Here is a 20765-nt window from a genome sequence, read left to right on the forward strand (position 1 = left end):
ATCTATGCAAACCTACACAATAAATTACCTCAGTAAACCTTTCCTGGTTCAAACTTTTTCAGAAAACTGAAAGTAATTTTTGAATACTCTTCATTTGGATTTCCAAGTATTACATATAACTTTACATTAAAGCAATAAAAGGAACAGTTGAGGGGCATGAGCTTTGTTGAAAACAGGTCTAAGGGAAAAATGCATAAAAATATGGGGGCAGGGAGGCTTACATTGGCTTTTCCATAGTTCTCACTCATGTAATACTGTGGCAGTTGAGGTCAGCTGAAGCACTCATGCTCACAGTTCCATGTTCAACCAGGAAGGAGCTGAAGGAAGAGACCTCCACCATACGATCTTCAGTCAGGATGTGTTTCTTCTGTTAATCCACTAAAACTGGAAGTCACTGACCTCCAGGTCACAGTATTTTTTACCCACTTGCACACTTTGTGTTATACAAAAGAAATGTCCAGCTTGTTCTGACTGGGGAAGGGGTGATATCTCAACACTGTTTCAGGCTGTATGTTTATTTCACAAACACTAAACAATGCACATAATTACTTCAGAAATTAAATTTTAGGGAGGGTAGATTATGATCTATTTTAAAATATTAAAAAAGCAAAGTAGAATTGTGCTTTTCCCTATTTATACTCTTCCTTTAATTTGTTTAATTTTGGTATTTTCCAGCATGAAAATACATGAGCACATTTTGCTACTGTTAAAGTATTTACTTATTGTATTTATGTTCTTAGAAGTATTTCTTTCTGCTTTCACCTTTATGAAAGCTTTTCCTTTATTGTTTAAACAAAGTTATATTTTTTCACTAAATTTAATTTAGTTTTGATGAACTGTGGATTGTCACAAACATTATCATTTTCTGCTTATTGTTTTCTGTGTTAAGGCACCATCCTTTGATCATACTTCCACTTGCAAAAAAATACAGTGGCATGTATCTGCAACCAACTGTCCACCTCAAAGGAAACTACCAAAGGGAAACATTATATTGCTCACATAATCCTCCTTAGAGACCGAGAGAAAACAAGCTATGTATGACAGATAAGAGTTACGATGCTGAATGCAGAACTGGTTGGTGTTCACTCAGCAGCTACAGTGGTGATAGTGGTAATAAGAAACTATGCAGAACAGACTAGAGAAACAAGACAAACTTCTTATTTCACTTAATCATTTACTTCGCTCAAAGTTACCATGCTTTCAAAAGATGTGAAAGGAAAGCATTATTATGCTTCAGTATTATGTGAACAGTTTCATGTACAGGGTTTTTTGGGCAATGTTTGGTAATACTTACGTTGCATTTCGGGAGAGCTGAAGTTTTGCCATAATATAACTCTAATATGCTTTTTTTTTTTTTTTTTTTTCCCCCTGGGAAGACACCTTTTCAACACATCTGTCCACACCTGAAAGCTCCAAAGTCAGAGGCATTATTAATCCGGCTATTAGAGATATACTTTACCAAATTTATGGTATTTCTAAATACCTGGTTGGGAATTGAGGAACGTGTGAGTGTGGAAATGTAAGTTACCCCATGTCTAGTGTAGCCTAGCCATCGGTAATCCCTGATCAATTTCCCTGGAAAAAGCTATAGTAAAAGCTACTGCTAGAGACTACACACTATCTCTGATAAGACTGGGAACAATGGACCAAGAATAGCACAATGGATTTTGGAAATCTTTTATAATCACTGACTAAAATGTAGCATTTCTTTAATTTTAAGATACACACAGATAGTTCTCGCAATCCATGTTAGGCTTACAGTGCATAATAAATAGCAAATAAAAGAAAACTGCTTGTTTGCACTTATTTGTGATGACTCATTAAAAGTCCTGTTTTCTTTCATTGCCACTTGTGAAGTCACTATGTAGTGTTGGAAATAAACAGGAGAATATTTTAGTAGCAAAAACTGTGCAGTCAAATGAAAATACACAAGTGAGTCAGCAGTGTGAGTGACACAGATCACAGAAGCCCAGGTTTTATTTATTCTTGAGTCAGCCCTCACAAAAACAATGGACTTTCTTGCTTGGGCGTTAGATGAAGAGTGAGAAGATTTTTCCATTTACTTCTGTTGTAGGAAGTAAGTGACATTGCACAACAGCAATCTTAAATTCATTTTCATATTAAGTGAAACAAAAAACCCCAGCTTTAATAATATCACTCGTATTATGTAACTGTTGCCAGATTTTCCCATTTTAAATTTGAGAATGGAGCAGTCTCATACATTTTTTCCCAAAAAATCATTCTCGGAGTATGAATGTATGTCCACACTAAATATACAGCAAGGGAGTAACTCACATTTGATATAAGGATTATTCATAAGATACATTTTTCTCTAAAAAAAATTTACTTTTGCTGAACTTCTAGACAAAAACCAGTCATGACAGGAAAACATTTCCATGGGACATAAATTAAGACTGCCCTTCAGAGGCAAATTGCTACTTCAGATGTTGGCACGAAAATGCCAGGGCCGCGGGGCACCACCAACCCTGGCTGTCCCTTCCCGGCCCCCCGGGGTCCCCTCCCCCGTCCCAGCGCCCCGTGGCAGCCCTGGGCCCTCAGGTCTCCTGCTCCCCTCAGCTCTGCCCGGCCATGGCCCCTGTCCCAGCCCAGCCCCGGCCCCCCCAGGCAGGCTCCTGGTGCCCGGGGCTGTGGCTGCCCTGGGGCCGTGGCTGCCCTGGGGCCAGCCGCCTGCTCCTGCATGTGGGGTGGCTCAGGCGCTGTCTGCCAGGCCCTGTCCTCGTGGACCCCCATGGGCAGCCCCCAACAACCAGGGGAGCCACGGGCCCTCACAGCGCCCTAACAGGATACGGGTCAAACCCTCTTTGCAATGAAACCTTCGGGGCCCAGAGTTAGCACAGATCAATATTTACTGGTTAGGCTGAAGTGCTTTTCAGAAGCTTAGCTGCCATGTTGGCTTTAAAAATTTCAGTGTCGCTAAGGGCCACACAGCGTCCAGAAGCAGCACTGTGCATGCTGAGGGGAAGGGCGGAGGGAGCGGGGCTGGCCCGGGCAAGGGACAGGGATGGGGAGAACAGACCTCCTCAGCCTGGCAGGGGGGCAGGAGCTGCGGGCACCCTCGGGCTGTGCCTGCAGCCTCCGCCATTCCTCAGAACACGCCTCAGCAGTGTTCCAGGAAAGCTATTTGCTTTATGGGTAAGGGGGGAAATGCAAATCTAATGCCAATTAAACAGCTTCCACTGCAGTTTGTAATTTAGGCATAGCTGTAAGAAGCAGTACAAATTGTACCAGATACTTGCACAGCGAAACCGGCACAGCTTTCCTTATGTGTGTGCCTTTATTTCCAGTTGCTAAAATGAAATATCTTTTTCCCCATTAACATGTCTCTCTTGCCTAAAGAGGTGGGTGTCTGTGCCAAGTCTTTCTCCCACCATTTCTCAGGAAGTGGCTTACAAGCCGGAGCATCTACATGGTGATGCACTATAAAATACAGGTGCAATTAATAAATGTTGGCTGTTCCTAACTGGCACTGTTACCAGCCCTAACTGGGATGCTGTGGCAGAAGGCACGGTGACTCACAGGGAGATTTGAAGAAGCAGATATTAATGACTCCTCACACACCTTGCCTGAAGTAAAGCTCAAAACTGGTAATACATCAAGTTGCTGAATCTAATCCCAGCAATAGGTCTAAATTCTGGGCAGGACAATGCCATGCACTATAGTGCTTGCTGAGCTGATCTAATTAAAGCTTACAATTTCCTCTAGGCTTTAATTCAATGTTACTACATGCCAAAGTTCAATTGCCTCACTTAGGGTTTCAAAAAGTCTTAGATTAAGTCACCAATTGGACATAAAGCCTACTCAAGAATCTCACTGACTAGTGTCTTGGGACAGGATCTAGAAAAATGTAAAGAACAGGAGAAATGAGAATTGTCAGGCTTATTGACTTAAATAAATTGGAATCTGTCCTGTGTATCCTAGGCTTCTCCTACCCATTTGCCTTGTTACCCATTTACTTTCCCTGAAAGAATTATTTGCCTTGTTAATGTCAAATTTTTGTGTTGTTCTTAAATTGGAGGGCACTAGCATTTTCCTTGGAAAGTCTCAGCTGTCCTTGCATTTCACCTCCTGTTTCACTGGTTGGAAGAGAGAGGGGAAATGCAGAAAGAGGTACTATTTACCATGCATAGAATGGTGTTAAAACCATATAGAATACTCTTGCTTTTATGGGAAATTTTCTTGCACAATTGAGCTAATCAGAAAATTTAAATATGTATCTGGTATTATTATTTCTGAACTGGTGTTACAAGAATGGTTTACATTCACAGAAAAATGGCGACATCATAAAAATAAATGTATTAAAAAAAAGGCTAAAATTAAATGAAGCATAGATACATTTTGGATCTTCTAGCTTCAACATCATTAAAAGGATTGTCTGCTTACTTGCTCACGTGCTTAGCCTTGCAGTTTATGTAATTCACTCTTTTAATTTAAAGTAAGAAGAAGAAATACCAGTGAAATAGTAGTCATTTTTAACAAAGGCCTAATATTTCTGTAGTCTAAATGAGTACTTGTCTAGGTTGTTAAACTAGTATGCAACAGGAATCCCCTCCCAACTAATGCACTGTAATTACAATGACAGTAATAAAATGTGAGCTTTTTTCTTTCTTGTAGTGGGCAGTCACTTAAAATGACTCATTGATGAAAGATCCTGTCTGAAATGCTACACTTGGTACAAAATACTGTATATAAACAGATCACTATATCTGAAAGACATCTTTAAAATTGCAGCACTATAATTCTGTTTTAAGAATGGATAAATTAGTTTTGACCATCATATTTTAGCTTTAATTCATTTAGTCCAAGAAAATCCTTCTTCACTTGGCAGACACTCATACTTCATCATAATTTGGCTGTTTTATAAAGCTTGTGTTGATTTCACTGGTAATATTTTGCTGCCTTTTAATGGAGGCAGATTGTATTTCATATTTACTTCACTCTGTTATGCAGGTCTTAAAGTGGCACTGTAACAAGAATCACTTGTATTATACTTGACCAAATATCATAAAATGTGTATGATAAATACATACTAAACAACATTCATTATTCAGTAAAGTATCAGCCCATATTTTTCTGCACAGACAAAAGCCTTACTTTGTTTAAAACCTGTTCTGACTGTACTAGCATTGTATCTCTGACATTCTAATCCTTCCTACTATTAATGTAAAACTCAGAAAACAGAAATGCAGCACATGGGATGTGAAATTGCAATTTTATTTTGTAACGACGAGAAAAGCAGAGGTTACAGAATCTCCATCTTTGGAGATACGCAAAAATTAGATATGACCCTGCCCTGAGCAACACAATCTGACTTTGAAGCTGGATCCAATTTATAACTGAGCAGACCATTGGACCAGATGACCACCAGAGATCCCTTCTCACCTCAGTTATTCTGCACTTATATGATTCTGCATTAATATGTCTCAAATATCCATCAGAATTGATCAAATTGCAGAAGCAATATGATCTAAGGCAAGTAATGATTCAAGTTTTGTACTGGTCACAAGTATGTGATACTATCGGTTGAGTAAACCATGTCTTCTGCTGTAGCTTAAGCTTCTATGTACTGTTAAGGAGGTGCACAGACTGCACTGAAGAAAACATAAGGTTAATTACATGTTGAAGTTATGGCATAGATCGGGCTAAAAGTAGAAATTCCTTAGTATCATTATTTATAATTTTGCTTTGGCATATACAGAACAACTACAACACATTAAGCAAACTTAAATGTTGAGTGTACATATTTCATGCTCCACCTGTAAATCATTACAATCCACCAGCAGTATCTGAGGAACGGCTTTCTTATAAATATAGAGAGACTGAAAACACCAAAACACTTCAGTTCAAGCAAGAGATAAACATTATGAGATTAATTCATACACAAAAAAATTATCCATAAAAATATAATCATTTAGGAATGGAAGAAATTGACAAAGGATCAGATCCAAAGTATAACAGATGTGGATTTTAGAAGCCTAAGCACAACACTGCACTTCAAAACTGCTCATTCTCTGGCTGCCTAGTCCTGGTAGTGCTTATTCGTGACAAGAAAATGAGAGCTTTAATTCAGACACTCCTCCTTTCACCTAACGAGTAAACACAGTCTAGAGGAAAATGTCATGGAATGAGTATCTATCCCCTACTTCAATTATTGATTTTTTTTCTAAAAAGAAAGTAGGTGACAGAAGGAGATGATCTTTGCAGCTTACAGAGTATTTGCTTGGAAGAGAAGCATCCTAAACTGTGAACCCTGCTCCTAGGACTGTTCATGCACTATACCCTAGAAAATCATGAACTAAAAAGAGGAAATACTCTGACACCAAAACTACCTGTTTTGATCACACGAGATTAATTTAAAGGGTACAGGACAACTGAAGAAACTGTTAGAACTAAAAGCATGAAGCGGGAGAGGACACAGAGCTGGCCCAGGCTCAAGTGAAACAGGATATAGAAAGCAGAAGAAATCAACAGACTGTATGAACAAAAGAGAACTGTGCATTTTTAGTACATAAGAATGAAATTAATTAAGTGCCTGCACTGGCCAGAGAAGATTTGGATAAGCAGAAAAATAAATTATTCCTTCAGACAGTGATAAAAGGAAAGGATTGGCTGGAACCAAATAAGTCAAGACTATGCTTCTAGGACAACCTAACCTTAGGTACCAAAGACATGGCTGAAAATAATGAAAGTAACTTTGAAAACAAAAAATGTGGTGTTAACATCCTTTTTAAATAGCTTTGGTGTTATTTATTTTTTACTTAAAGAGCTTCTATCACATGAAAAAAGATAGATGCTTAAGAACAACATTTTTTGAAGGGACTGCATGTTATCATTGAAGATGAGAATAACATGTAAATAGGTCAATAGACAATAAGCAATACACGTTTTCATTAGATACAGTACATTTTTGTGTATAGTTTAATAGCTGACACTGCCTTTGTCTGGTCCAAGAAGACAGTGGTGGGACAAAGGTGCAAATAGGCATGTGAGTTCCCAAGGAGGATGGTGCACAACCTCTTCCACAAGTCTGCGTTTTCGTCGCATAATGCTGCTGTCATCCATTCCTTTTGCCTTATGTACTCTCCCCTGCTCATACATTGTAGCTATTCACCTCTTGTCACATACCACTGGTAGTGGCCAGCTGTCAGAGACCCCCAGTGGTTAACTGGTAACGATTCCTTAAATTCTTCCTAAGACAGCCATGCCTCTTTATTTTGGCAAGCTCAACACACAACTACATGGGCACTTCTGTATTATCGTCTGTACTAGCTGTGCAGATCAATGCTGCAGAGCCCTTCCAATTCATACTTCAACAACCAATGTATGTGTTTGTCATACTTGCTGGTCCAAGCTGAACATACAGGAATATTGGTGCAGTCTCTGCAGCATTAGGATGTGTCTTCTTTCTGCCATGCACATCCATACAGCCTAATGGCATCCACACACAGTGTTAGTCACACTGTTCCATAGGCCTTTAATAAAAGATGCCCATGATCGGTGAGCCTGCCAAAGACCACACAAGGCTTCTAGATGCAGGAACTCATCATATCAGTACAGGCATGGCCAATCAGGATGTTTCTGAAATGGGTGAATTTAGAATTTAGAAACAGTAGACAGGTTATCTGCAGTTGAGGTTATGGCAAGTATTAACATAGCTTTCTTCCAGAAGCTGACCAGCTAATTGACAGATGCTTTTCATTTCCTTCTTGTTTATGGCTTATTCAAATCAAGCTGCAGAAATATCAAAAAGTTCACCTGCAGCTGGAAGACCTCCTTAGTATTTGTCACCAATGCAGATTATGGGGGGGGAAACATTTTAAAATTACAGATGTTCATTTGGCAACATCTCTGAGTCTAGAAAGCTTGAGCAGTTTCCCAGCAGCCAGGAAAGATTCCAAAACTCACTTGGAGCTGTAGTTACACTGCCCTGTCCAATACATTTGAGTAGAACAACCTGAACAGGATTAGTTTAGAAATGTTTCCCAGCTTCTTTCTGTTTATGGCAAGCAAATGTTTGGCTAGTTGATCTTGACGGCAGTGTGAGTGAGTAAGCACCATTAAGAAGTTCTCAGGGAAGCTAAGCATCTTAGTTAGCCTTTAAAGCCTGGGTTGACTGACTGTCAAAACTTTTAGTGCAGTTAGAGGCCAAGCAGAGATCTTGAGTTTACTTGTGATGGTCCTTTTCTCATCTGTGCCAAGAACTGCAATGATTATGATGGTGTTCAAATCACCTGGAGAACATTGCCTTCTCTGGATACAACCAGTAACACCTTTGGGCCTTACATACAAACTAATGGCAAACACCACAAGTGGACCTTTCAGTTCACTACCTATCCTATGCTCTGGGATTTTTCCACCAAATCTTAGCATACATTATACCTGAGTCCGCTTTCACTCATTCTAGCTTATGCGGGACTACCATCATTCTCTTTCTTCTTCACTGGTAGTATAGAACCCCCTGCCTTCCCCCACACCACCACCCCTACCACCCCCCCCCCCCCCCAAAAAAAAAAAAAAAAAAAAAAAAAAGCAGCCTATAAGCAAAGTGGTGGCTGCACTTTGCAGTTTCTGTAAAGTTATTGTGATTGTCTTGAGGCAAAACACCCAACAAGTTTGACCTGCACCAACTAATGGTCTGTAGGATCGCACTGGTACATAAGCCACTACTGCCCCATTGCCTCAAACATCTATTAGGAATAGTGGTTGCTTATGTGGTATCTGTAGAATACTGAACAAGAAATAAGCAGGTGATCCTCAGTCTCCTTTTCTCGGAGCGGTAAATAACTGGATCAGTAAGAAAAGGCAGGGAAAGAAGACCAAAACCAAGTGGATTCATTTGGTGGCAAGGATTTGTATGGCCAAAGAAGATGCACTTCTTAGGTCTAAGTGACTCGTAAATGTTTATCACTGGCTCTGTCATAGTTCACTCCAAAGATGTTGCAAACTGCTTGCTTGCTCCCCAGCTGTGAAAGACACTTGGGCTTTGAACTGGGGTATAAAACACTGGCAAGAGATTTCAGACATCAGGGGCTGGAAGGTCTGAGTAGGCAATGTGAAGCAAGGAGGTTAAGCAGAATTGGTCCTGTTTGTAAACAGGATGTGGTTATTGGGTAAGAGCTGGAGGCCCAAAGAAGCTCTGAAATATAGCAGCTAAATCCTGAGAGATAATAGGGATATTTGCTGAACTATAAAATTAAAGGTCTACTACTGTTCCCACTGATATCCCAGTGAGAGGGAAGGTTGCTGATTTTTTATGGGAAGAGCTGAAGTCCCAGAAAGCATTGATTTGTTGAAGGGTATCAGCTAGAAAGAAAGCCTGAGGGAAGAGAACTGCTGTTGTCTCAGCCTTGTGTACCTTGTATCATTTCCCTGAATGTTTGCAAGTGTTGTTACAATGTTGCAATAATGAATGAGGGTCTCCTTGTGCTAGGTGCTAACCTAAACAGAAAACAAAATCTGATCTCTCCTCTAAAGATGTATACTCCAACTAAAGAAGAGATTCGAGCCAGGTGCATAGAAGGTATGAAAATGACTGTCGTGTGCAAAAAAAGTGTTTTTAAAGTCCTTTAATTTTTCCTCCAGTTTTGAGGTGTTTTTCTTGGGTTTTTTTTTTCCTGCAATTAATATTACTATAAATAATAAGGCTATTTATGCTACAAAAGTTATAACTAAGGGTATTTGCAGGGCCTGGCCTAACATATACTGACAACAGGACTCAAATGGGCTATAATTTACATTCTTAAAGTTATACTGAAAATGCACACATTTCTCTCTCAAAATAATTTGATTTCTTTATCAGGTATTTACTGAACCTTACTTAGGTCTACTGATTTTATTTCTATGACTTTTGCCATCTCTGGAAACATATTTTTCACAATTTACCAGGATGATTTGAGGAAGTGTCCAACAGTCCTGGTAACACAGGGGAACAGCTCTGTAAATTCATGACTCGGTCACTTTGTAAGAATATGTAAACTCTCTTGGTTTCCTTCTAATGCTCATACGTCATACACCTGCTGGCATTATGGCTGTAAATTGACCTGTGGTTACAGGTCTAAAAAGAGTTTGTGGAATTTTTACATTTGAGGTTACGATGATGGCTGCATCATAACTATTTTGCTGCATTCTGATTACACTTATCTCTCTGTGTAGTATTACATTTACTGTGCTAATAAACCATGCCTGGCTTTCAGGCTGAAAATACCACTTAAAAGGACCATTTTACTGCGTGTGGAGCCTTTTTACTGCTACAGCATGAATGTGAGCCAATGTCTTGAATCACATTTCTACAAGCTTTCCCTCCAAAAGTGATGACTGAACTGCCAGTTCATTTAAGCTGAGAAAGTTCAGGAAAGAGTCACAAATAGTAATTACCTTCAGTGATAAAACAACGACTGAGACAAGAGTAGTATCTATTACCTGACCACTGATGAGACAATCCAAAAATGCAATCTAGTGCTAAAAGAATAATAAAAGTAGAATACAGAATACTATACAGCAGCCGTTAGTAGAAAGCAGCGTTTAACTCTGCGCACTCTGTGCCAGTTTTGCTGGCCGTGACTTCTCCCGGCGCCGCCGGCTGGCTCTGCCGCAGCCCTCGGTCCAGCCGCTTTTCGGCTACCGCTCGCAGACCGGGGCCACGGCACCGGCGCAGCTCTCACAGGCACGGCGGGCCAGGGTGAGGGGTACGGGGGATCACACACGCAGCCCCGTTAACCGTTACTGCCGCTGGAAACGTTCCTCTCGCATCGCCCCCGGCCCCGGCGGGCGCTGCCAGCCCCACCGCTGCGCACCGAGGCAGCGCCAGAGGGAAAGCGCCGGCGCTGCTCCGGTCTCGGCTGGCTCCCGCCAGGGCGCCCGGGCCCCCGCCGCAGGGCGAGGAGCAGCCCCCTGCGCCCCCTGCGCCCCGCAGCCGCTGGGGGGTTTCCGCGCGTCACCACGCGCGAAGCGCCGCTCTCTCCCCAGGAGCCCGGCCCCGGGGAGCCGCCTCCAGCGCCGGGCCAGCGGCAGGGACGGGGCGGCACACGGCAGCCTGCGGCCGCCACCTGTTACCTGCTCCCGCCTCCGCCTGGCCGAAGGCCAACACCCAGCTCACGCCCGGCGCGGTGCCCTCACCGCCGCGCCCCCCCGCACCCCTCACGGCGCCCCGGCCCCCGCGCGGAGCGGCGGGGGGAGCTGGCACCGCCACATCCGGGTGCCGGCGCTCTTAGCGCGCATGCGCGGCCGCCCCGCCGCTGCGAGGCAGGGTGCCGCGGCAGTCGCCGCCGCCGCCACTCCTCCCGGGGCGCTGCGCTTCCGCGTTGTCAGGCAAGGGGGAGCAACCGTGAGGCGGGGGAGGCGCCCTCCGCGGCGGCAGGAGGAGGCGGAGGAGGATGGTCGTGGGGGCGGGCGGCGGCGGCAGCCGCTGGCAGCGGCCGGGAGAAGCCCCGCCGGTGACTGGCTGGCGGCACACGCAGCTTTGAGGAGGCGGAGGGTGCCCGAGCCGAGCCGCGGGGCGGGCGCCTGCGAAGGGGGGAGAGACTGCGGCGGCGGGAGGGACCGGCACACGCACGCACACATCCACAGGCGCACGCACGCAGAGGGATGACAGCGGCGGCCGCGGCTGCCACGATGTGAGGCGGGCTGCGCGGGGGGACGCGGGGGCTCCGCGGAGAGGCGAGGCGGCCCGCACGCTCCCGGCGGCGGGAGGGGCGGCCGGGGCGGGGCCGGCCGGGCCCGGGGCGAGCCGTGCGCCCCGGCGGGCAGGGCGCGGGGCGCGGAGCGGCCGCGGGCGGCGAGTCCGGGACCGGCGGTGGCGGCGCTGGTAGGCTGACCGGCTCCTGTTTGCTTGGCTCCAGTCTCCGTCTCCGAGCCCGCGGGCCCCGATGAGGAGCGCCCCTGCGCTGCCGGACTGACGCCTCGCCGTCCTCCCCGCGGCCGAGGAGAAGCGCTGCCCCGCGGCGGAGAGCGCGGCGCCCCCGACCGCGGGCCGCCCCTGCACCGCCCTCCCCGGCGGGGGCTCGTCTGCCGCCTGTGGGGCGGGCGGCGCGGCGGGCGGCGGCGAGGCCGGGGCAGCGGGCAGCGCCGCCGCCGAAGACCATGAGGAAATTTAACATCAGGAAGGTGCTGGACGGCCTGACGGCGGTCTCCTCCGCCGCCTCGGCGTCGTCCGCCGCGCAGCAGCAGCAGGCGGGGAACCGGGAGACCGAAATCCAGGAGACGCTCCAGTCCGAGCACTTCCAGCTCTGCAAGGTGAATGCACGCTGCAGCCCGAGCCGGCCGGGGAGGGGGGCGCGCCGCCGCGGTGGGCTCTGCGGGCTTTGCCTCTCGGTACCGACCGCGCCGAGCCTCCCCGCCGCTCCTGTTTACTTGTTGGAGTATTAATTTTTTTGGGGGGGTGGTGGGGAGAAGGGAAGGAAGCGGTGGGTGTAGCTGTACAGGTCTCATGGATTTCCGTAGTCATCTTTCCTGGAGAGTTTCAGTGTTTGTCCTCTTCTAGGCTCTTTCATGCGTGCTAATATTGACCGTGTTCACGAAGGCTTCGTAGAGAGAGTGGGATGGCTGGGGGAAGGAGTCATACCTAGCTGTAGTGCAGATCTGATTATCGCGGCATTTGAGTAGAAGCCTCTGCTAATGGGCCCGAAGGACGGGGAATCTGTCGCTCTGCATTATTTGCAAATGCATTTATCGTGTTCCTTTGCGCCTGAAAAAGGCTGTAGACGTTTGTGGTGGTTTCGCTGCAGTGTGTTGCCAAGTTGCCGATGCTGCTATTGCAAATCTCTGGAGACAGAGGAAAAGTTCTTGGGTTTTTTATTTGCTTGTGCATGATACAGTAACTGCAGTTCGTGTCTGCACACTTCAGAAGATGATGCAGTGAATTAATTCACCAGCTGTACCAAGAGGAATAAAAACTGATTTGAATATCAATACCCGTTTTTATCTTTACAATGCACCCATGGCCTAGCCTGATATGGGTGAGCTTGTTTGTGGATTTTCCTCCTTGTTTTATCTAGTTTTGCAGGCATTTCTGCCACTTCTGCAAGTTGTTCAGGAAGGACATGGAAACGAGCAGAGCAGTTTCACAGCGAATAAAATCTAACTGGCAATATTGAGAGTTGTGGGGTATGTCTGCAACTTCAGTGAAGTAAAAGGAGTATATCAGAAGCTTCCAATGCATTTATAAGGTTCTAACATAACTCTGCTTTAAACTAAAGGCTTTGAAATGGAAAAGCTGGCGTTTGTATGGCTTATGTTGTGTACATTTTGTAATGGAAATAAGAGTAGGTGACACTTTTTATTATGTTCTCAGTTCTGATTAATTACAGCCTGAGAAGTGGAGTTATTGTTTGGTCAGTTACCAAATTAGTCTTGGCTAATCATAAAGCTAAATGTGTCGATAGTTGCATATTAAGACAGAACCCCATGGTTGAGGGTGAAGGTTTTTTTGCTTTATTTGGTGGGGTGGTTTTTGGTTTTGTCTATTTTTGGGAGCTGTTTTTTCTCTTTGGGGGAAGCAGGGGGAGAGAGATTGGTTATATGGAGCTTGGGTTGTGTTTGGTTTTTTTCTTAATGTGCTGAGACAGGTTGCACTGTCATGTGGGCCTCTTGGACTAAAACTGAAGTGATCTGCAGAAAAGCAAGTCTAGTAATTTGTAATAGTTCTGGTGACAAGTCTGGCTTTGCCAGACTTGCTAGGAACATCTGAGACTTTAATAGTTAAGTGCCTTTGTTATAGCCGAAAACAAGATTACTCAGAGAATGAGGTGGTTGAAAAAATGCTGAGTTGATAAGATCTTTGTACAGGAGAAATGTAGGTTCAAATTAAGTTTTAGTAAGTATGACTGTCACTTGATCAAGGATGAATGAGTAATTGTGACTTTAAAAAAAATAATTGGTTCATGTAAGACAGCTGACTTTCTCAGTCTGTTGTTAAAATGATTTATAGCTCCTTTCTTAATTGTGATTAACACTGAATCCTGTTCCCTAACACAAAATATTGATTCTGTTTATTTTCGGTCTGCTGCTTGTCCATCATTACTGCAATGCTCTGACTTGTTAGACTGTACGCCATGGTTTCCCCTATCAACCTTCAGCCTTGGCATTTGATCCGGTTCAGAAAATACTGGCCATCGGGACTCAGACTGGAGCACTAAGGCTGTATCCTTTTATATTCTGAAGCAGATTCGGTGCACCTCATGCAAGTGATGTTTTGATTCAGCTGCTGGAACCATTCAGAAGTCTGTAGGAAGCAGGTATGCAGGAAGGGAAGAAAAAACCCCTGGTTTCTCTTGGTGGGTGGCCTGGCTGTTCTGGTTGTTGTTTGTGTCAGTTCACATTGTGTTAATGATGTGAGGTATGGCTGCTCAGTCCCTATTATCTCAAGTTAATATATATGTTTTGTAGAGGGTTACTAGTGTGTTGACAGCTTACAGCAGCTGACTGCGAATTGAAGGAGACCTAGGCTGAGCTCTGTTTCATTGTCCTGCTGTACCCTCTGGGATTGAAAAATTCTGTGCTGCTTGTTGGGGAGGTTTTGGGTGGTGGGTTTTGGGTATTTCTGGGTTCTTGAGATAAGCTTTGTAATACTGTAGTTACCTGCTACTGCTTCTGTGTTGCTAAAAGATGGTTTCAAGTGGGGACACTAAAAGGTACAGGAATTGTATTTCACTTTACAGTTTCCAAGTGATTGAGACGAGCAGGATGAATTTGTGGAATAAAGCACCAGTAACCCTACTTCTTTTTGCTCACTGAAAAGTGAACCGCCCATATGTTCATAGGCATATGGTACCATAGCCATATGGTACTATCCAAGCCATGTAAAAACATATGTGTTTAAACTTTTATTTTTAAGAGAAGATGCCCTGTAGATTCTTTATTCACACTGCCATTGCCCAAACCTTACTTTTCAGCAGAAGACAATGAATTGAATTATCTGTTGTCCTGAAATTGACTGAACTCTGACCTTTTTGGGTAAGCCTTAGGCCACCTTGCTAGAAAAATTGACTTAATCCTCTTTGAACTGTAGATGAATCTCATCTTTTCCTTTGCTTATATCAGTCTGCAAGTAGACCTCTTGTTTCCTTCTGTAACATCACTACTCTGTCTGTAAGGTTAATTGCCTTAAGAGGGTCGTCTTCTGTGGGTTGAAAAATTGGAACTTCCATTATCAAATCCAAGGCTTTAAGAAGAGTCTGAAGTAGCTTGTATGGCTTCTGTAACGATATCTATTATAAATTCCAAAGATCTCTTAATTCAGACTACGAGTAATGGTAATGACCATGCAGTGTTCTTAGTGCTGTATTTGAAAGTACCCTAAACTCTATAGATTTTGGTTTTAAAATGTGATAAAGTTGATTTAAATGAAGAATGAATTGTGGGTGGGTAGTGCTGGTATTGGTATCAGATCTCATATTGGTAGAATAGATGAGAAGAGAGATAAAAGTAAGCATTTGGGTTGGAGGAAAAGGAGACATCAAAATGTACCTATTTAGAGCTTACCTGTAACTGTGGGCAATGTGATGTTGCAATGTGGATAATGATGAATTGATAAAACTTGTGTACTGGCACTTGTCCATGACTACACCTGTGAGTTCTGAGTGTGAATTGCTTTCTAAATTATTGGGAGAAGTGCTGTAAGATCGTGAGGGAAGAAACAGTTGCTGTGAGATGAAGTAGTAACATTGACTGAAAATGTGTTTCCTAAGGGAATAAGTTTCATGCAGAGGATGAAACATTGGTGCTCCCCTAACTTCATGGCGAAGAATATGCTTCTCAGTACCTTGATAAAGATCTTGATTCTTGGAAGAACTGGTTAAAACTCCTCAGCCTCAGCTGATAGGTCTAACCTAGTAACACTGCAGAAGATGAATCTCCTGTGATTACTTCCTCTTTGAGATGCAGGAGTGCAGGCAGAAGGGATAGATTCAGACACATTTCAGTGTAAAACCAGACTCTGGCTAGTGAAGCAGGTTTGAAAAGCACCCTTTAGGAAGGAGTAAAACTTATGACGTGCTTATTTAATTCTATTGCTCAAAGATAAAAACACAACTCTAAAAGTGCTTGTTGACCTACAGGATGCTTTACCTGCTAAGGTTTTTATGAACAATGAATTATGTGCAAGGATTCATTAAAATGGGAGCCCCTTACTCTTTAGCGCGGCGGAAGTGTTTTAACTGAAATGAGGCGTGCACTGGAAAGACTGAGAGTAAGTGAAGAGGTATTCATTGAGAAATAAGTCCTGAAAGTGGGACATAAGTCAATCGTCATTTTATTCTGCATTCATGTTGTGAATATAAAAGTAAAGGAATGAGAATGCTTCTTTCATTGCCTACAAGCAAATGGGAGCTGGATATTAGTGTTTTCCTTGCATCTTCAAGTATAGGTGCATCTTACTGAGTTTTCACTTGCTTCCTGTTGCATGTAAGTGATCTGAGGAATTGCAAAGCAAGTTTTTAATTAGGAAGGTTATAAAATATTCCTAAACTAAGAAATTAGCTAACCTGTTTTAGATTACATTAAAATGTGAAAAAATTAATGTTACAGTCCTGGTTGACTTTGGGCCATTTATCAGTTCACCCCTTTTACAGAACATGTTCTCTGTATTTGAGAAGTCTGCAATTTTGTTTAAGAAAATTCCTACTCATATTAATCTGTTCTAATCAATACTGGGTTTGAATTTAATATATCATGCTTTTATCTCATTCTGTTTTGAGGAGTCTGTAACCACCAGTGGAGAACAGAGAATTCTTATACACAAATACTAAATGCTGTCTCTAGTGTTGATACAATGACATGTGAAAATAGAACTAAAGCTTTTTCTGATAAACCAAAATCTGTGGTTGCAGATATACTGGAAGTTCACTGACTTGGTATATTTATCAATTGGAGATTAATAAAGACAAAATAACACCAATGCTGTATGGAATTCTCTGAATCCACAAAGTAATTGTGGAAATGGAAATACCTAAACTATAGGTGATATGTTTCACTAACCGTGTTGGCAGTAGAATTACTACTATATTAATATTCTTTGTCCCTGAGTCTAGGCTTGATGGGTTAAAACTGGAGGAGTGTTATGGAGTTGATGACTTGGTATGCCAGAGGCAAGGTCTTTGCTATTCCGTGTCCATGAGCAGCCATTGGTTCTAGATCTTTTTTCACACTTTTAAGAGGGGGCAAAATCAATAAAAATATTAGGAGACTGCTTTTAGTGTAAAACCTAAACCTTGTAAGTCACCAAAGTTACAGTTTGGGATTACAGATGAGCTAACTTGAGTGGTGTATCCTTTGTATTCCTTCTTAAAAAAAACCAACAACCCACCCTTGATTCTATTTCCAGGGTTACTTAGAAATATTTCAAACTCTGATTTAACTAGGAGACTTTAACAAGTGTTTCTGAGGCAGGCTGATATTGCTCAGGTATTATCCTTAATTAGAGAAGTATTTAGTGCCCTCGGTGGAAAGGAACATTTTTAACATTTAATAACAAAGGGTCTGTTCTGTTTTCACCTGTGGACAGCAACTTGGTTCTGTTGCTGTGTATGTGGGAAAGTTACAGAGAGTATAGCTTAGTAAAACAGAAACCTTGGAGGGAGGGCAGATGCTGGACCTGCTACTCCTGGCTACAGAACAGCCAGCTGATAGGACCCTCTCCCTGACAGTAGAATCTGTGGAAAATAGTTAAGCTGTTCGGTTCTGTTTTCTGTATTGCAGGGGAAATTGAGTGATGAGGTAGGCACAAGAGGGGAAGCACAGTGCTAAGTGACATAAATCTTATATTTATTTCTTGCATACACCCACGCTTTTCTGCTCACACTGATCCAGTTGTTCCTCTGAGTTTGTGGTGCTGATCAGAGGACTCAGTTACAGCTGCTTGAGGTGTTTGAGCCTTGGCTGGTGGCCTGCCTCTTATGTGTGGCAATTCTGCCTCAGGCTCACCCTTCTGCACAGTGCTGAGTGCTTGTGGATGTGTTCCCTACAAGTAACGATTGTGCTTGCAAAAGATTTCAAACTGCAGTGGTCAGTGCAAGCTGTTGGTGGCCTCACTTGTCACTGCAGGACAGTATTTTTGGCTTTCTTCATACTTAAAGGGAGTTATCTGTTGTTACCAGGGTGGCTTTCACCTTTTGATCTCCTGTCTCAGATGTCTTAACATCAAGTAGTTAAAAATTAATCTATGCTTTGCCTCTTTCCTGTGCATACCTGAACCATTGCAGCAGGACACATAGTCTGTAGTCTTTAGGAAGTTTTGTGAATAATTGGCTGTGCTTTGTTTTCCCAGCAGATATCAAAACCTTCTAAGGAGTTAGAGCAGAGTATAAGTACTCAAGATTAAACTTACCTGAATGGTGTAATTGAGTAGACTTCACCCTGTGATGTCCTGCCAGCATTTGGTGTCATAGGCAATAGCCCTGCTTTCATGCTGTCTGTTGTTTTTTCTCTTCTGCCTAAAAGTCCCTCCAGAAGTTGAATGTGATCTGAATGGGGCAGCAGTTAAACTGCACAGAGGTTTGAGAAAGGTGAAATGGTCTTTTTCAGGATTTGTCTGTCTTTAGAATATTCTTTGCTGAGAACTTCAAATTTAGTAATTGTACGGGGCTCTGGACTTAATAGTTGGCTGAGCTTTTTTGTTTGTTTTTATGGGAGGTAGAATAAGCTTTGAAGCTAAAGCAGAAAAATTGAAGGAATTCTCTTGCTCCCTGCTGTTTAACTGCTCCATCTTAAACAAGTTTCTTCAGTTTTCTGTGCTTTAATTTCTCAATAGCAAAACTAGGACAGTATATCAAATGAGACACATTTTGATTGTCTGCCAACATGAATGCAATATCTTTATTGGTGCTTGATCCCTTTAAAATACTCATTTGCAGCTGGAAACTCAGTCTTTCTTTTGATAGAGGGAATTCTGAAAAGAAAGACCATTTCCACTAGAAATTCTTGAAAATAAAGGGGATACCTGTAGAGTAAGTGTTGTGCCTTCCACACAGACCAAATTGTGCCTATGATTCCATTCCCAAGCTGAATAGGTTCTTAATTAAAAAGTTCAGTGGGGGAGGAGTTTCCTGTTGCAAACCCAGTTCATGGGAAGGAGAAAAATTAGATTGTTCGTCGTTCTGTCGTTAAATATCTGAAGATCCCAATCATTCTCAATATCAGCATCTGTTCACTTCCCCTTGTTCTTATCAGCAGTGAAAGATGACTTTGTAAGTGAATGACGTTTTCATGTATTTGAGGTGTATAAAACTTTTGTTCTGTGACTTCTGTTCTCTGGCCTGTGTGAGAAGAATCACAACTGTTATTCTTTGATCGAAAGAGCTCAAAGCCTGGATATGTGGTTCCATGCAGTTATGAAATGTTTATGTAGCAGCATCTGGATAGTTTTGCTGTAGATGTATACCGAAAAATTCAAGTAAATTCCCTGAAGCTCTAAGAAAATTCCATTTCAAACTTGTGATCTGATTATATCTATTAAAAATACTATTCCTTTGGATCATTCAGACTATGCAAGGCAGTCTGTCTGGGTTGGTTTTTTACTCCTATCACAGAAACATCCACTTAAGATGATGTAGGTGGTATTTGGTTGGGGGCTTTTGCATGTGATGGGTTTTTTTTTGTTTGCTTTAAGTAGCTCTACACTTGCTCTTCTCCCTTCTGGAGAAAGGGCAGTAGGGCAGTGGCTGAAGCTGTGTTTACAGCATGCAGAGCAAAGATTGCGTTTTTTTCAAACCAAGCACCTATCTGAAGTTGGCACAGCTTCAAGTGGGAGACTGGAATAGATGAACTTGGGAGGTCCTTTCCAACCTAAATGATTCTGTGATTCTGTCTAATCTGTGAATATACCAAAGTCAAATTAAACTACTGTTTTGTGGATTGCCAGGGGGTTTTGGCTTTTGTACACTGAAGAGAAAAATCTCAACCTTTGCCAGTTTTCTTCTGGACTTCGAACAAATCTTCCTGTTGTGGGAAGAATACATCAGTAAAGCTACTAAAAATATTTCACTAGTGTCATGCCAGAGAGACTCTGTGATTATCTGTTAATAAAATATTTCTTGGCTACCTTGCCATCCAATTTACAAAGAGTAGTTTAAATAAGAAAACTACTTTGCTTAAAAATGTACATTAATCTTATCACATTTCCGTTTCCTTTAACATGACCACATTTCTTGTAATATCTTCCAGCTTTTAGTTCACATGGAAATCATTAGCTGTCTTGTATCTTTCTTTCAATGAAAAATCCTCATTCCCTAAATGAAGAAAATAAATTATCTTTAGATATTCTGAAATGAAATAAGGCCAAAATGCCATGATGAGATATGTAACCCTTAAGTGTATGGGATTATACCAAGTTAGTGCTACACAGAGAAAGCTATTATTGAATTCTTCATAATAAATAGGATCATGTACTTTTTTAGATCTGTGATTATGCTTGTTGGGAGACTTGGTGTGCTGGTTTTGGCAGGGGTAGAGTTAATTTTCTTCATAGTAGCTAGTATGGGGCTATGTTTTGTATTTGTGCTGAAAGCAGTGTTGAAAATACAGGGGTATATTAGTTACTGCTGAGCAGTGCTTACACAGAGCCAAGGCCTTTTCTGCTTCTCATTCCACCAGCAAATAGGCTGGGGATGCAAAAGAAGTTCAGAGGGGACACAGCTGGGACAGCTGACCCAAGGGATATTCCAATACCATATGGCGTCATACTCTGCATATAAAGCTGGGAAAAGATAGAGGGGAACACCTGGATGATGCTGTTTGTCTTCCCAAGTAACAGTTAC

At 42.7% G+C, this 20765-nt stretch overlaps 1 protein-coding gene across 10 annotated transcripts in view; it reads left to right on the top strand.

Moving 5' to 3' along the window:
- Window positions 1-8540: 8540 nt before the first annotated feature.
- STXBP5 (syntaxin binding protein 5) overlaps window positions 8541-20765 on the top strand; it is a 112473-nt gene continuing 100248 nt past the window's right edge. For 9 of the 10 annotated variants that reach the window (XM_080388241.1, XM_080388247.1, XM_080388246.1 and 6 more), the window contains exons 1-3: window positions 11345-11630; window positions 11856-12249; window positions 14057-14154. In XM_080388241.1, the coding sequence (XP_080244367.1) occupies window positions 12097-12249; window positions 14057-14154 (251 nt within the window). In that variant the 5' untranslated portion in view covers window positions 11345-11630; window positions 11856-12096. The other variant, XM_080388244.1, reaches the window with a different exon arrangement.

The sequence above is a fragment of the Falco punctatus genome (assembly GCF_963210335.1).
Source record: "Falco punctatus genome assembly, chromosome: 5".
In the NCBI taxonomy this organism is placed as follows: Eukaryota; Metazoa; Chordata; class Aves; order Falconiformes; family Falconidae; genus Falco; species Falco punctatus.